The sequence below is a fragment of the Macaca thibetana genome, chromosome 7, assembly GCF_024542745.1.
Source record: "Macaca thibetana thibetana isolate TM-01 chromosome 7, ASM2454274v1, whole genome shotgun sequence".
Lineage (NCBI taxonomy): Eukaryota > Metazoa > Chordata > Mammalia > Primates > Cercopithecidae > Macaca > Macaca thibetana.
Window position 1 is genome coordinate 40,530,885 of NC_065584.1, and position 17,011 is coordinate 40,547,895.

Below are 17,011 nucleotides of genomic sequence, written 5' to 3' on the forward strand. Positions count from 1 at the left end.
AATGAATTACAGGCACGCACCACCACGCCCAACTAATTTTTGTATTTTTAGTAGAGACAGGGTTTCACCAGGTTGGCCAGGCCTGTGTCAAACTCCTGACCTCAGGTGACCCACCTGTCTCGGCCTCCCAAAGTGCTGGGATTACAGGCATGAACCACTGAACCCAGCCATATCATCTTTTAAATATCAAAGATTCCTATATTTTCTAGTCCCCTAGTCATTGTTCTCATCCATCTCACCCGGCCACATTCCTTTGTATCAATCTTTCTCTGCGTCTACATTCTAGCAAGACTCCTTCCTTCCTTCCTTCTCCCCTGCCCCACGCCCCCCGCCCCGCCACACTCTCTCTCTCGTTCTCTCTTTTTTTTTTTGAGACGGAGTCTCGCTCCAGGTTCACGCCATTCTCCTGCCTCAGCCTCCCGAGTAGCTGGGACTACAGGCGCCCGCCACCTCGCCCGGCTAGTTTTTTGTATTATTTTTAGTAGAGACGGGGTTTCACTGTGTTAGCCAGGAAGGTCTCGATCTCCTGACCTCGTGATCCGCCCATCTCGGCCTCCCAAAGTGCAGGGATTACAGGCTTGAGCCACTGCGCCCGGCCTCTCTCTTCTTCTTGAGACAGGGTCTCACTCTGTCACCTAGGCTGGAGTGCAGTGGCATGATCTCGGCTCACTGCAACCTTCGCCTCCCAGGTTCAGGCAATTCTTGTCCCTCAGCCTCCCAAGTAGCTGGGTGGGATTATAGGTGCATGCCACCATGCCTGGCTAATTTTTGTATTTTTAGGAGAGACAGCATTTCACCATGTTGGCCAGCCTAGTGTTGAACTCCTGGCCTCAAGAGATCCACCCGCCTTGGCCTCCCAAAGTGTTGGAATTACAGACGTGAACAAACACATCTGGTCGGTTTTTCAAGCTCTTGCCTCCAGTCTTTGAAAATGTTCTTCTTTCTGCCTTGAATACTCTTTCTACCCCACTGTCTATCACACCTTCATCTTAGTCTCAGTCATCTTCTCAGCCTCCTCTGAACTCCAAAGACTGGGGGACTAGGTGAAATACTGATTATTAATTAACTAACATATTTTTCATTTTGAGGTTATATTATTAGATATAATAAATTTGTAAATGTTACTTACATATTCTTGATGAATTAACTCATTTAAAATAATAAAATGTCCCTCCTAATATCTAGTAATCCTTTTTACCTTAATTTTCTCTATTTGCTCTACATAAAAATGTATTATAAGAAAAGAAAAAGAATTCTCTCTGTTATCAATATAGCTACACTATAACTTTTTCAAATCTTTTACTTTCAGTTTTCTGTGTCTTTATAAGCAGTATATGATTAGCTATTTTTTAAAAAAATCCAGAATGACAATTTTTAACTGAAGGATTCAGTCTATTTACATTTAGTATAATTTTTCTTTTCTTTTTTTTTTTTTTTTTTTTTTTTTTTTTGAGACAGAGTCTTGCTCTGTCACCCAGGCTGGAGTGCAGTGGCGCAATCTCGGTTCACTGCAACCTCCATCTCCTGGGTTCAAACGATTGCATGCCTCAGCCTCCTGAGTAGCTGGGACTACAGGCACATTCTACCACATCCAACTAATTTTTGTATAGAGACGAGGTTTCATCACATTGGTCAGGCTGGTCTCGAACTCCTGGCCTCACATGATCAGTCTAACTCAGCCTCCTGAAGTGCTGGGATTACAGGCATGAGCCACCACACCTGGCCTACATGTAGTATGATTACTGCTATATTTGGGTATAAAACTATCACTGTACCATTTGTCACTTCTGCTTTTGTTTCCTTCTTTCTTCTTCTATACGTCCCTTAGGATTCATAAAATATTTTTTATTTAATATTCTTTCCCCTCTATTAGCTTGTTAGTTACATATTCTTATATTATTATTTTAGTAGTTGTTTTAGAGATTATAATATGCATCCTTGACTTATTACAGTCTACTCATAATTGGGTTTTTAAAAATCACTTTCCAGACAATACAAGAACCTTAAAACGTATCAACTCAATTTATGCCTTTCTACCTTTTATGCTGTTGTGTGTATATATTTTACATGCATTTTAAGCATATACATATGTGCATGTATATGTTTACATTTTAAGTATATGTATTTTATTTATTGTATATATTTTCTACATATACTATGTTGTATATTTTCTATATATACTATGACAATATATACTTGATATTTATATATTCACTGTATAGTATTTATTTATATTTTAAGCCTCACAAGGCATTATTATTTTACACGATCAACACTTATTTACATTTGCTGACATGTTAACCCTCTTTAGTCCTTTCTGCATTTCCATGCTTCCATAATCCTTCTACCTTAAAAACTCTATTTAGTCTAGGTCCGTACAGTTTCTGTTTGGCTGAAACTGTCTTTATTCCACCTTCATTTTTGAAATAAATTTTTGATGACTATAGAGTTCCCTATTGGCAGTATTTTTTTCCTGTACTTTACAAATCCCAGTCCATTGTTTTCTGGGTTCCATCATTTTCATTTCAATCATTTGTTAGTTTTATTGTTGCTCCTTTGAAGGCAATGCGTCCTTATGGTAAAATTTTCTCTGTCTTTGGTTTTCAGTAGTTTTCCTGATTACCTAGGTATGGTTTCTTTCATTTATCTGGCTCGAGATTAGTAGAGCTCCTAGAATTTCTGGCTTGATGTCTTTTATTGATTTTGGAAAACTCTCTGCCAATATTTTAAATACTGTTTTTGCTCACTCTGTCTCCCCTCTCCTTCTTAGACTTCATCTACATATATGTTTGACCTTTCACCATATCCCATGTGTCTTTTATGCTCATTTCTAAATTTTCTATCCCTTCTTTAAAATTTCTATTTGATTCTTATGAATAGATTCCAGTTTTCTAGTGAAATTTCTCATTTTGTCATCACTTTTTCTTAAACATATAATGGTTATTTAAAGTCCATGTGAGACAATATAAATATCAGCATCATTTTTAGGTCTAGTTTATCAATTGTTTCCTATCTTAATTTTTAGTCGTTTTGCTCTATCTCTGACAGGTCTGGTAACTTTTCAAATGGAAGCCCAAATATTAGGTATGAAAAAGATGAAAAGGCTTTGGACAATGATATATTCCTCCAAAAAGAATTTCAGGTCTTCTGGCAGTTAATGAAAACTCAAATTGTCTTCATCTAATCAGGGATTGAGATAGTTTGATGCTGGATTTCAGTCCCTGTGATGGCTAGTTGATCTCCAGTTTGTTTTTATTCCTAAAGCATAGCCCTTCAAGGGTTTAAACTGAAAGCCCGAGATATTTACCAGGGCTCCTTCTCTATAACAGGTCCTGAACTCATAAGACGGATTAAAATCCAGCTTATTTCATTAGCTTCCTCGCTATTTTTTTTTATGCTTGGCTTCTTTGCCTCCTGTACTATTAGAGCTCTCATCCCACCTCATTCCTGGCTTAGGAATTAGTAAATGCTTTGAGGAAAAATATGGTGAAGAATTCCAGTTTTACTTCTCTGTGGTTCACTTTTCTCTGGGATCTTAGTGCCTGGAATCCGGGCTGTCTTGGTTATTCTCTTCAGACATCTGCTTTTTCTTTTCTTTAAAAAAATTTATATAGTTTTTATAGATGTTCTTGGTGGGAGGATTGGTCCAAATATGCTATTCTATCATAACAGAAGCAGAAATCTTCAGATCTTTCTTATATGCTCTTATAGCACTAAATGCTTCTAACATTATGCACTTAGGTTATAGAGCAACTGCTTTGATAGCTGATACGTATCCTTTGTTAAACTATAAAGTTCTTGAGAACAGGAACCTTGTCTTTTATATCTATATCATGAATCCTTACTGAATAGCATACACCTTTCACTCATTCATTTGTTAGTGCACCAAACATTTCTGAGTGCCTATTACGTATTAGGAATTCCATATGTGCTAGGTATTTAATGGTAAAGAAGAAAGACATAGTCCCTGACACGAAGATATCCTGTTATATTTTACTGGAGAGAAATAGCCAAAAACAAGTAAACCAACAAATAAAATAATTACAATTTGTGGTACATGCTATGAAGGAAATAAGCAGGTGCTGGGATAGAAAATGATGAGGGTGTGGAGAACAGGAAAGTTCATTTTAGAAGAGGTAGTGATATATTAGCTAAGCCTTGAAGGATAAGAAGGATTCACGCATGTGAATTGTGGAGGGAAGAGAATTCCAGAGAAAGGGACATACAAATGAAAGCTTCCAAAGTGGCAAAGCGTGCATAGAACTGAAAAGGCAATGGATGGTAGTGAATGAGTAGGAGAGAGGTATAAGCTGAGTTTGAAGAGATAAGCAGAAGCCAGAGTTGCAGGGCCTTGAAGGTTATGATGCAGAGTTTGGAAAGCTGATGCTTATGTGTTTGCTAAATGAATGAAAGTATTTTATTTTTCTTGCGAAAATTGTTTTTTAAAATAGCCCTTTTCATTCTTTTTGAACATGAAGGAGGGCTTCATGCTCCTGTGACAGACAGAAAACTTGTACCAGACATAGTGATAAAGGCTGAGAATAATCATTGTTCTTACATTTTTGTTTACCTATTGAAGCAGCAAGGATCTTTGTCTGATCTTCTGAACCCCAGAGTCAGATGAGAAGAAGAAAAATGAATGGATGAAGGAATAAGTCTCTTCCTCAACTGAGGTAAGGAGAAACACCAGTGATCAGAAAAACTGTTCAAGACTTTGAAATGGGCAGAAAAGGATACTGGGTGTCCAGTGTAACACCCACTTTCTGGTTGTGTTTTTCAGCTATTTTACAGCAATGAAACGGAGTAAAACTGATGGTAAATGCAATGGACTGAATATGTCTCTCCCCACCCTCAAATTTGATGTTGAAACTCCAATCCCAATGTGATGGTGGGCGCTCTGGGAAGTAATTAGGTAATGAGGGTGGAGTTCTCATGAGTAGAATTAATGCCATTATAAGAAGAGGCCAGAGAGTTAGCTAGCTTTCTTTCTGCCATGTGAGCGTAAAAGGAGAAGTCAGCTATCTGCAGCCTGGAAGAGGGCCCTCACCAGAACCCATCCATGCTGTCACCCTGATCTTGGATTTCCCAACCTTCGGAACTATGATAAATAAATGTTTAAGCCACCCATTTTATGGTATTTTTTGTTATTTTGAGACAGGGTCTCATTTTGTTGCCTAGGCTGGAGTGCAGTGGTGTGAACACAGCTCACTGCAGCCTTGACCTCCCACCTCAGATTCCTGACTAGCTGGGACTACAGGCAAGCACCACTATGCCTAGCTAATTTTTATAGTTTTTGTAGAGAGGGGGTTTTACCATGTTGCTTGGGCTGGTCTAGAACTCCTGAGTTTAAGTGATCTGCCCACCTTGGCCTCTCAAAGTGCTGGGATTATAGGCGTGAGCCACCACACCTGGACTTTGGTATTTGCTAAACAGCAGCTTAAGCTAAGACAGTGAACACTTTTTTTTTTTTTTCACACGGAGTCTTGCTCTGTCACCAGGCTGGAGTGCAGTGGCACAATCTAGGCTCAGTGCAACCTCTGACTCCCTGATTCTCCTGCCTCAGCCTCTTGAGTAGCTGGGATGACAGGCGCACACCACCACACCCAGCTAATTTTTGTATTTTTAGTAGAGATGGGGTTTCCCCATGTTGGCCAGGCTGGTCTTGATCTCCTGACCTCGTGATCCACCCACCTCGGCCTACCAAAGTGCTGGGATTACAGGCGTGAGCCACCGCGCCCTGCCAGTGAACATAATTTTTACCCAAAGAAATGTAAATGAATTCTGCCCAGTGGAGATGTAATTGATTATTCTGTGGTGGGTATAGATCCGTTTTGCATCTATTAGCAAATTATTTCAGCATTCTTGATGGCCTGATTATCTGGGTGATCAAGAATGCTGAAATGGGTGTGCTCTTTGAATTCTCCTTTGAATAGGTCATAACATCTTACTTATTTGCTCGTTGTTGAGTTAAAGAAAATCTTGGAAACATGTTCATTTTATATATTTATGAGATTCATAATTTTTTTACATAGGCAAACATGTAAGATTTTTAAATATCATATAACATTTGCTAAAAGCAATTGATCATTTAAAGAAAAATCATAATGATATAGTGAAGGTTCAATAATATATGTAAATATGACATTTATGGCAAGTGTAGCACAGATGTTGAGAGGGGAAAAACAGAAGTATATCATTGTAAGATTCTTATACTATATATGAAGTAGTAATAATATCACTTCTAGGTAGAATATAAAAGTTGTACATACTATGAACACTTATGAAACAACTGAATTTATTTACAAAAAGGAGGTATGGTGAGTAAACCAAGAAAGGAGACAAAATCAAGATTAATGATTTTATCTATAAAAAATTAAACTTTAACAATTCCAGAGGCTCCACTGAGATGCTCCATTGATTCATTGGACACAGCCAGTTAAACTTCATTGGCAGAGAAGTACACTTTATGAGTGGCTTAAACCTGGGTACAGGCCAGGCGTGGTGGCTCAAGTCTGAAATCCCAGCACTCTGGGAGGCTGAGGCAGGCAGATCACTTGAGGTCAGGAGTTCAAGACCAGTTTGGCCCACATGGTGAAACAGCATCTCTATTAAAAATACAAAAATTAGCCAGGCGTGATGGCGTGCGCCTGTAATCCCAGTTACTTGGGAGGCTGAGGCATAAGAATTGCTTGAAGCCGGGACGCGGAGGTTGCAGTGAACCAAGATCATGCCACTGTGCTCCAGCCTGGGAGACAGCACGAGACAATGTCTCCAAAAAACAAAAACAAAAACAAACAAACGAAGGGTACATCTTTCCTTGGTTCCTGCAGTGAATTCCAAGCAGCAATACAACTGTAACTTTGGTAACTTTTGGTTTCTCAATTTTGGCCTGCATATTCATTTCGGTTCTGTTTTTGTTTCTGCACACAGCCAATAAGGTATTGCCCCTTGTGGCAGGAATGATTAGGGATTTGGTTTTACGGTCTAATCATTTGGTGATCTCTGTAAAAGGATGATACACATCTATTTTTTTGTTTTTTGGGTAAGAGAAGACAGAGAATCTGACTTATTAGTCTTTCTTGTTTATTTCTCTTATTGTCAATTCTGAGACCAAATCAATTAAGATTTTTGTGCCCTCTAGGAAAGAAAATAGTTCTTTATTACTGGACTGATGAATTTTTATGGTTCTGTGTTTACTCTTGACTTATAGCTCAAGTTATAAGTAGAACTTGTAAGTAGAACTGAAGCTATTGTGTTTCTTATCTGTCTGTGTGTTCATGTGTCTGTAATACAGAAAAGCATTTATCTCATTTTGTGGGTATGAAGTGTCTTCCTTCCTATTTCTGTAAGGTATTCATGAATTATATTATCTCTTAAAGGTGCCCTGTTCTAATTAGCTTAGAGAGACAATAGGTGCTTATATAAAATATTTCTAAAATTCCTAGATAATAAATAATTTTAACTTTAATATTTTAAATATGCTACACTGAAAATATTCTACTTATAATTTTGAGAATGTGAGTTCATATAATTAGGATAAATCTTTAGCAAATGAGACTAACTTGATAATTCCAGTTATTAAGAAAAGCCAAAAGCCAGGTATGATGATGTGTACCTATAATGCTAGCTACTTGGGAGGCTGAGGCAGGAGGATTATCGCTTAAGCCCAGAAGTTAGAGACCAGCTTGAGCAAAATATTGAGACCCTGTCTCAAAACATACATATAAACAAAGAAAAAAAAAGAACAAACCCCAAACTTAAATAACAATAATAAAAAAAACACAGCCATGTTCTTTCTCTTATTTACATCAATCTTAAGTATAACACATGTATACATTTTATTTCACTTGGGTTTTTCCTAAACTTCTATTTATCAAATAAGCTCACATTCCTCCTATATAATATTTAAGATTATAAAAAAGTATAAAACTGTGATCAACCAAATCAAATAATTATTCTGAAAACCTTACAATGTTAATAGTTATTATGTTTTATAGTATGTCAGTTTCAAAATAATTTAAGATTTTTATTTACTTAAAATCTTGAGCTGATATTAAATTGAATTAATAAATCATCAGATACCTAATTTCTAAGATAGGATATTAGAGCATTTATTATTAAGCATCATTTTAAGTTATTAACTTTTTAAAAAGAATATAGTTATTAACTATATAGAAATTAAAACTATATAGTTAATAACTATGTACTTTTTAAGGTGAACATACTTTGCTGGAGAGGTTATATCTTTGGGTCATGTTAATGAACGTGTTCATTCATCTTTGCTATCCTAAGGTGTAAAAGGGATGTGTCTGGCAGTAGAGAGTTGTGTTCTTTGTGTTTATGAGCTTTGCTAGTCTGCTAAAATGGTTACATATTATTTCTCAATTATCCAAGCTCCTTAGTTTTCTCTATGATATAGATATTAGTTATTTTCTTAAAATCATAATCAATATGGGTAGTTGCAATTATATAAGGAGCAATAATGACAGAGAAGTATAACTATATGTGTTCTTTTGTTTTTCAAGGAAAAATAATATTTTTTTCTTAAAGCCCAGTTCTCAGAATTTTTGGTCTCAAGACCCCTTTACATATTCTTAAATGAAAATTCATTAAGGATCCCTAAGAGTTTTTGTTTATGCGAGCTATAGCTGTGGATATTTACTATATTAGAAATTAAAACTAAGAAATAAAAAAAAAATTGGTTCATTTGAAAATAGCAACAATAAAGCCATTTCATGTTAACATAAGTAACTTCTTTTCGTTTTTTTTTTTTTTTTTTTTTGAGATGGAGTCTCGCTCTCTCTCACCCGGGCTGGAGTGCAGTGGTGCGATCTCGGTTCACTGCAAGCTCCGCCTCCCAGGTTCATGCCATTCTCCTGCCTCAGCCTCCCAAGTAGCTGGGACTACAGGTTATTCTTTTTGTGTAATTTGCCTTTTTGTGTTTTCTGTTTATTTTATCTTTATTTAAAGAAATAAAAAAGCGAAGAACAAAGTTTCCTCATTTATAAACTGAGCCAAGGTTATTTACAATCATGTTACCTTCTATGTTCATTTTCAAATCTTTTATTGTTGTTTTGAAAAATTAGGTAACCCAGTATGGTTTCTCAGGTCTTCATCAAGGGCCCCATCCTTTTTTAATAACTCTTTTGACTTTGCCTTTTAAAGATCAGACAAAAATTTAGGAAAAAATATTCTTTTCTTACCAAAACTCATCTTAAAAATTTCCTAGAGGGCCTCTAGAAAATCCCAGATTTGTTTTCATCTTATACAAAGAAATGCTGGGAATAATTAGATTTGTTTGAAGTTTCATGAGAGGAGCTGCCATATCTGAGAAGAGATACTCAGTCTGTCCTAGGTTAGATTCTTATAGGTAAACTGTTATTAATATAAATATTTCAGAAATTGTTTGCTTTACAGGAAGTTCCTGGTAATTTGACAATGCCCTTGCTGTTTTACCCTCAGAGGAAACACTGATCAAAAACTTCTACGCTGGTGTGGTGGTTCACGCCTATAATCCCAGCACTTTGGGAGGCCGAGGCAAGAGGATTGCTTGAGCCCAGGAATTCAAGGCTGCAGTGAACTATGATGGCACTACTGCACTGTCCCCTGGGTGACAGAGTGAGACTCTGTCTCAAAAAACAAAATAAAACAAAAACCTCAAAACAGAAAAAAAACCCTACTGTGAAATACTTACATATGTACCTCAAAAGAGAATGTTACTTATCTTCTATTCTGATATTATTGGTTATAGAAGTAAATTAAGCACAGCTCTCAAGTATTTGCCATCCACAGAGAATTTCTGTTTTACTCTGATGCTTGCCTGAAGGCTCTGCTACAAGCTATAGTCAATAGTTTATGCCCGAAACAGAGACAGATTCAGAACATTAGGGAAAAGGAGTGTAATAGGCACTTTAACATTGATATTGAGATATCAAACAATAACCTCTTGAGTACAGGCTTTTGAGGTGATACAGCTTAGGTAACTTTTATATAGTAGTGAAGCAGATGGCTTCAGGAAAGCAGACTGCTAACTCAACATTTAGCAGAACAAGAATGATGTAGGACTAAGTGAAATATTAAAAGAAAATTTTTTTGTGTGTTTGTTTGGAATATTGTTGATTAGTTTTTTTGTTTGTTTGTTTGTTTGGTTTGGTTTTTTGAGACAGAGTCTTCCTCTGTCACCCATGCTGGAGTGCAGTGATGTGATCTTGGCTCACTGCAACCACCACCTCCCAGGTTCAAGCAGCTCTTGTGCCTCAGCCTCCCACGAAGCTGGGATTACAGGTTTGTGTTACTATGCCCAGCTAAGTTTTGTATTTTCAGTAGAGGTGGGGTTTTGCCATGTTGGCCAGGCTGGTCTTGAACTCCTGGCCTCAAGCAATCTGCCCACCTTGGGCTCCCAAAGTGCTGGGATTACAAGCATGAGCCAATGTGCCCAGCCAATTACTTTTAACTATTCTAAGGCTGCCTGGCTCTAGACTTACAAAACAAAACAAGGAGCCTACATGGTTAATTAACTTTTAGTGCTAAATAATTGGGCAAACCTCGTGAAACCGGCCTTTTTTGTGATCAGTTATCATCTCTGTGATTACTTTGATCATAGGCGGTGGTGGAGACACTACTAGCAAAAATTAAGAGACTCAGAAATGAACAAAAAAGGTCACTGGTGTCCAGTTTAGTGCATCCTTCTGGGTTATTGCCACCTTTCATTATCTTTGAGTTATTTAATAATTCTGTAAGTCAAGGAAAACTTATAGTAATGCATATGATTCTTTAGTTTTCATGGCAAAGGCAGATACTGTTTAACTATTGAACAAACTTCCAGTGTTTTGTAAAAATGAAACTCTTTGAAAAGGGTATGTAGGGCACAGTGAGGTAAAGGAGGGGAGAGATATTTAGGGAAGTAACTGCAGAAGAATCATTTCTCCTTGGTTGGGAAGAAGGTACTGGTCTATGAATCCAACAAGCAGCAGGGTCCCCTCCTCACTGTTTAGCAGGCAGTATGTTGGGGAAGTGGTCAGACTTTAGAAGGGATGGCTGTGAAATACACCCAAGGAGGCTAGCTGCCCTGAGGTTTCCAGCCTCTACTTGACCTTAGTGCTCCTAGCATGGCCCAAAGGAGCAAAGACTTGAGACCTAATGGTACTACAAGAATACTCCAGATGTATTCAGTGCAGACCAGTGACCAGGTGTCTCCCTGATGCTTTGGTGCTGCTTAAGTACCTTCAGGTTCCTTGGCATAATTCTTGGAGATAGTAAGCTCCAGTTGTGGCTTAATAAAATTTCCCACCAGTCCTGTAACATAGGCACTTAGAGTACAATTTAAATGGAATTAAATACTTTTCTTGCATACCTAAGGTTCAGCACTTAATATTCATGCCTGCTACATAATGCTTCTGAATTTTTCCTTGATTTCCCTGTCTTTTTAGTAACTGGTTTTCAGGCTTAGCTCTTGGGCTGAAGCAGATGTTCTATTTTTTATTATTTTCTTTCTGCTATGGAGGTACCCTAAATTCTTTTTGGAATTACAACTTGTTGGCTGGCAGGAATTTGCTGCATTTATGTTTTATCTCTTTCTTCCTGGTTCCTCTATCATCTCATTCCCACTCAAGGAGGTAGGAAGGGACAATTAGCAGCTCCTAAGGAATACTGTGGGATGCCCAGTTCCTAAAATTTCTTTCCTAGTAAATTAAAGGTTTAGTATAAGTATCTTATTACACAGAGAGTAAAATAAATAAAACCAATATGCTTAACTATATTGGCTTTGTTTACTGGTGAGCAAATCCCTGGCATAACTGACATCTTTGTTAGCACTAATAAAGAAGGTTAGGTTGAGAAGTGTTCTGTCCTTACCACAACTGAGCCACAATTGCCAAGCCTATATATGCTATAAGCTTGTTACCTCTCCAGAAGTACTAGAAAAGATAAACGTTAGTTCTGCCAAATAGGTATTACCACAATTAGGTTAATCAGAAACTAAGAGAAATTATACAAGACACAAGCCCTGGAAATAACAAATTTAACATTTAAATAGACCTGACTTCATGGTTTGCTCTTGTAATATTGAAAGTACCACAGGCAGTTTGATGGTAATGAAAACAGACACGTTGAAAATTATTTCTTTCAGCTGTGCTACAGTACAGATCTCAGCCCCTAGCCTTTGTGATCTCAGGAGAGTTCTGTGGCAATTTGCTCTACCTGGAGCTAAAGACTCTGGGAGACTTTGAGGGAACACTAATCCAGCAATTTGTCTGCTATAAGAACACCTACCCACACTTCAACACTTTCACTCCTGGATGTAATGTGAGATTTTTTTCTTCCAAACTTTTTAGCATCTGCAGTGCTATTCTGAAAGGCTCTAACACTAAAGTTGTGAATGGAAGGCAGGTATTCTTCTGTTCAGATTGCTAAGTTCTAACATTTGTTCTCTGAGCCAACAGAGTTCACTGTCCAAAGAGTCAGTTTATAAATTTAGGCAGTTTTATAGCTACAAGAGGACAGAGATCAAGAACAATCATATATATAAGATCTAGTTTAAAATAAATCAAACTCTTAGAAAATATGAATTTTAGTAAAAATTGCTATGATGGTATTTTTGTAATTTTTCAGTTGAGTCATTAATGTGAGAGAAAACATGGAAAAGGATTATCAGCTGGCAAAACATTTTATGCTGAAATATCTTTGAGCCAAAAATTAAGGTTGGTTATTTCATAAAGAATATTTTACTTTTATAACATTATTCAGTGGACCCAATAGTCATCGTAAGCTAACACATTTCATTAAGAAATGTAAACTTAGTGTTACTGAAATATTCAAATTGTAGTCTTTACAGGAAGAAGTATATACCATCTACAAATAAACTTAGTGCTATAAAATAATGTGTGTGTGTGTATATATATATGTGTGTGTATATATATATATCATTTTATTTATTTTTTTTTTTAAGACAGGGTCTTGCTGTGTTGCCCAGGCTGGAGTGCAGTGGTGTGATTTCGGCTCACTGCAGCCTTGACCACCCAGGCTCAAGCGATCCTCCCACTTCAGCACCCAAGTAGCTGGAACTGCAGGTGCATGCCACCATGCCCAGCTAATTTTTGTATTTTTTTTGTAGAGATGGGGTTTCACCATGTTGCCCAGGTGGTCCTGAACTCATGGGCTCAAGCAACCTACCCACCTCAGCCTCCTAAAGTATTGGAATTATAGGCTTGAGCCAATGTGCCTTGCCATATTTTCACTATTATTATTATTATTATTATTTTGTAAAGAGGAGCCAAAGGAATGCCTAATCCTCCCTTTCTTCCTTGTGGGGAAGGGGAGCTAAGCATTCTTGGTAGATTTGGAACATATGGTGGGTGAATTGGTTGGCTCCTGGGGAGTCATGTTTAAATTTGAGTAGAAGGAAGGATCTTAGAGCTTTACCCTGGTGGTAAATATGTATAAAGGATGTCCTAATGTAGTACGATAGAGTGAGAAACAGGTCAGAAGTTTCCAGGGGAATAGCAAAAACCATTCTGCAAGTTGTGGGATTCTCCAGGTTGCTTCTGAGGGTAAGCTCCCTAACCTACCCACGTTGTATCCCTTTTAGAGAGACCAGTAATTTCTGAAGCCCCATGGATTTTCAGCTTTTTGGGAGCCTGGTTATGAATATCAGATGCCTACCAGACCACAGTTAGTCACCGTATGCAAGAACATTACAGCAGATACATTTTTACAGGCCCTATCTTTCATACCTTTTCCCCCATGGATACACCCCCTGATGTGATGATGACATCAGCACGACTGATACCCTCATTCAAGGCATTGAGTAAGTCATCTGGGCTGGAAAAAAATAAAGACAAAGAAATTAACACACAAGGAAAAGATTTTAGATATAGTGCCAACTTAAAACTATACCGCCTTATTCACTAATAGGGATTAACATGAGTACAGCACTATATTCTGTATGAAGTGGGAACCAAAAGGGTCTCTGCCTAATAGGAGCATTAAGTCTTATTATGGAGAAAGGACCTTGTACATGCTGAAGTAGTGGCTACTGGTGATTTCACGGGGCTTTTTGTTCTAACAAGCCACTATAATGAAAGGAGACAATGAGATGTTGGAGGATGTCTAACTATCCTGGTTTGCCTAGGAATATTCCTGTTTTAGTACTAAAGTCAGATGTCCTAGGAATCCAAAGCAAGCCAGGACAATTGGTTACCCGAGGTGTTGGAAAGATCCCATAGGACTCTTTAGAGGGAATGTCTTAAGTGAGGCCCTGAGAAATGAGTTGGACTCTGAGAGGTGGAAAGGAAAAGAATGGGAAAGAGCTTCATAAGCAAGAGGATCTATACTAGCAAAGGCTTGGAATAATGGTTAAGCCTGTGCTGTTTCTAGGTCACTGTGGAAAATAGCCTGCTTAGAGTGAAGGACTTGAGTGGGAATGACTGGGATACGTAGGATGGGACATGACTTTGAAGAACCCTCAAGCTGATGAATTTGGAGTTTATCTAATAGGAAATGGAGGAGGGAGGATCCCTAGAAATAGGAAAAGCCAGTAGGTATTCATAACGTTGGGAATAGAAAAGGTAGGGGAAAAAGGACAAGGAAAGCAGAGATGGGATGAACTACTTATATGGGGTATGAATACAGGACGAATATTAGGAATGGAAGTGAGGCAGGTTCCTGACTGTCACTTGAAAAGGCAAGTACAACAGGCTCTTTGATGGTGCAGGTCGAAGGTCGGGAAGAAGAGATGAAAACAGGGGTCTTATCTTTGGATGTCACAACAGTTGAAAAGTCCTAACCGGAGACTGATCAAGTGAGAATAAACAAAATGCCAAGAATCAAGACTTATGGAGGGACAGGATAATTGGGAGTAATTGAAAGGGATTGTTTAGTTACCACTTTAAATCCATACGAATCTACAGGGCAATGTGACCTGTGATTGGCATTTCCCTTCAATTGATGCAGTACAGAAAAGATACTTTTTGAGGAGTATATATCTAGCCATATCCTTGTTTTCTGAAAAATTCTTACCTATTTATACCGCCTGACTCTTCCTTTCCCTTTCTTCCCAATGGACATCTAATGAGAACAACTGAAAAGGGAGTGACTCTGGCTTCTGATTTTCTGCTTCCTGCCTTTCGTCCCCCCGCTTGAGGCCCAGCTGTATTCTTGCTCTTGGGTTCTATGAGATAACCTTGTATCCTTACATAAATATCTCCTTTGCTTGAGCTGGCTTCAGCAGGTTTTTGTTAACTTGAAACCAAATTATCTCTCAACGAGACAGCATATGTTCTCACAAATATCTCATGATAGTGAAGTTTATTCATGCCCCCTTACCTTAATTTGATGAGAGAGGAAGAAGGAAAGTTAGTGACTCAAGATAGCATGATATGTAACTAGGATATAATTTCTATTTTTATCCAGGTGTAACAGAGGTAGGGAGAACTTGAGACCTACCAGAGACATAACCTTCACAGACTCTATAAGAGATAAGCTAGTCAGGAGGTGGCATAGCACAGAGATTAAGAATGTGAACTCTGGAGTCAGACTGCCTGAGTGGAAATCCTAGCACCACTACTTGCTAGATGTTTAACCATGCACAAGTTGCTTAACTTCTCTTTGCCTTAGTTTTTCATCTGTAAAGTAACCATAATAGGGTTGTTATGAGGATTAAAAGATATCCTATTAAAACATATAAAACACTTGGAATAGTACCTGGAACAAACTAGGTTTTCAAGGAAGTCATTTGTCATTCTACTGCTGCTATGCTAACAAGTTAATCACAGAAACATACCTAACAAACTAGCAAAGTTCAACTACAGCATGCTTGGGATTTTTATTCTGGAAAATACTCATGAGTAACACACAAGAAAATCATAGACTGGGACTTAAATACATTTACAGAGCTAAATATGAAAGGTCCAAATGGCAAGGTAGGCCTGGTTCCAACCTGAATAGCTTCCTTTACTATGAGGTTCTCTTACAGGGTCTGGGTAAAATTCTCCTTGTGGTCTGTCCACAAGCTCTGACTCTGGGAAGCAAGCTCCCAAGGAGAAGGGCCAAAAGTAAAAGTTTGAAAAATGGCTCATATAAGGTTCAGCCTACCAATATAGAGAACTTTTAAGTCATCAGTCAGTCATTGCATATACAGCCAAAAAAGTGCCCAGGTACTAACTGAAGGTAGAATCTATGTGTAAAACATGACAGACTTAAAAAAAAAATCCCCGACATAAATTTCAAACTTAAACTAGTTGGGCAAACATCTCAGAATTATTTTGAATAATGTGTGTACTTAAAGTATTCTTGACCTATGTATTTTGAACAGATTTCTCATCAATCCTTTTCATTTTGATTTAGGAAAAAAGACAGCAAATTATTCTGTTGTATTGAAATACTATACAATATGCATGTGATGGGTTCCTGATGCCCAGAGTTCTGGGCTCCTTGCCTTGCTGGATCATATTATCATTATGCTAAGCCAATGGTTTCTCATTTACTATGGAATAAATGGAAAAAACATCCCAAACACAGCATCACATGGAATGTGGTTCAAAATACTGACTGGGTAATGAATACTATCAACAAATACAATTTTATGTTAGTAGAAAAAGATATTAGCTAATTTTACAAAACTTGTAATACATAACTTACAACATGTTGATTCTATAGAATTATTGTAAAGCTACTGTAAACAAAGCAGCAGTGAGATGCACACCGTCATGGTATTTATCTTTATAGCAGGATAAAGGTTCTGGGACAGCCTAGCTGATTACTATAAATAGGCACTTTTCAATGTTTTTTCGTACCTTTTTTTTTTTTTTTGAGATGGAGTCTTGCTCTTGTTGCCCAGAATGGAGTACAATGGCATGATCTCGGCTCACTGCAACCTCCGCCTCCTGGGTTCAAGCGATTCTCCTGCCTTAGCCTCCCAAGGAGCTGGGAATACAGGTGCCTGCCACTATGCCCGGCTAATTTTTGTATTTTTAGTAGAGACAGGGTTTCACCATATTGGCCAGGCTGGTCTTGA

At 37.8% G+C, this 17,011-nt stretch overlaps 1 protein-coding gene across 20 annotated transcripts in view; it reads right to left on the minus strand.

Moving 5' to 3' along the window:
* Nucleotides 1-17,011, minus strand: part of GPHN (gephyrin) — a 736,147-nt gene that overhangs the window by 24,650 nt on the left and 694,486 nt on the right. For all 20 annotated transcript variants that reach the window (XM_050797033.1, XM_050797030.1, XM_050797026.1 and 17 more), the window contains one exon: nt 13,731-13,818. In XM_050797033.1, coding sequence (XP_050652990.1) covers nt 13,731-13,818 — 88 coding nt within the window. The remainder of the gene's footprint in view (nt 1-13,730; nt 13,819-17,011) is intronic.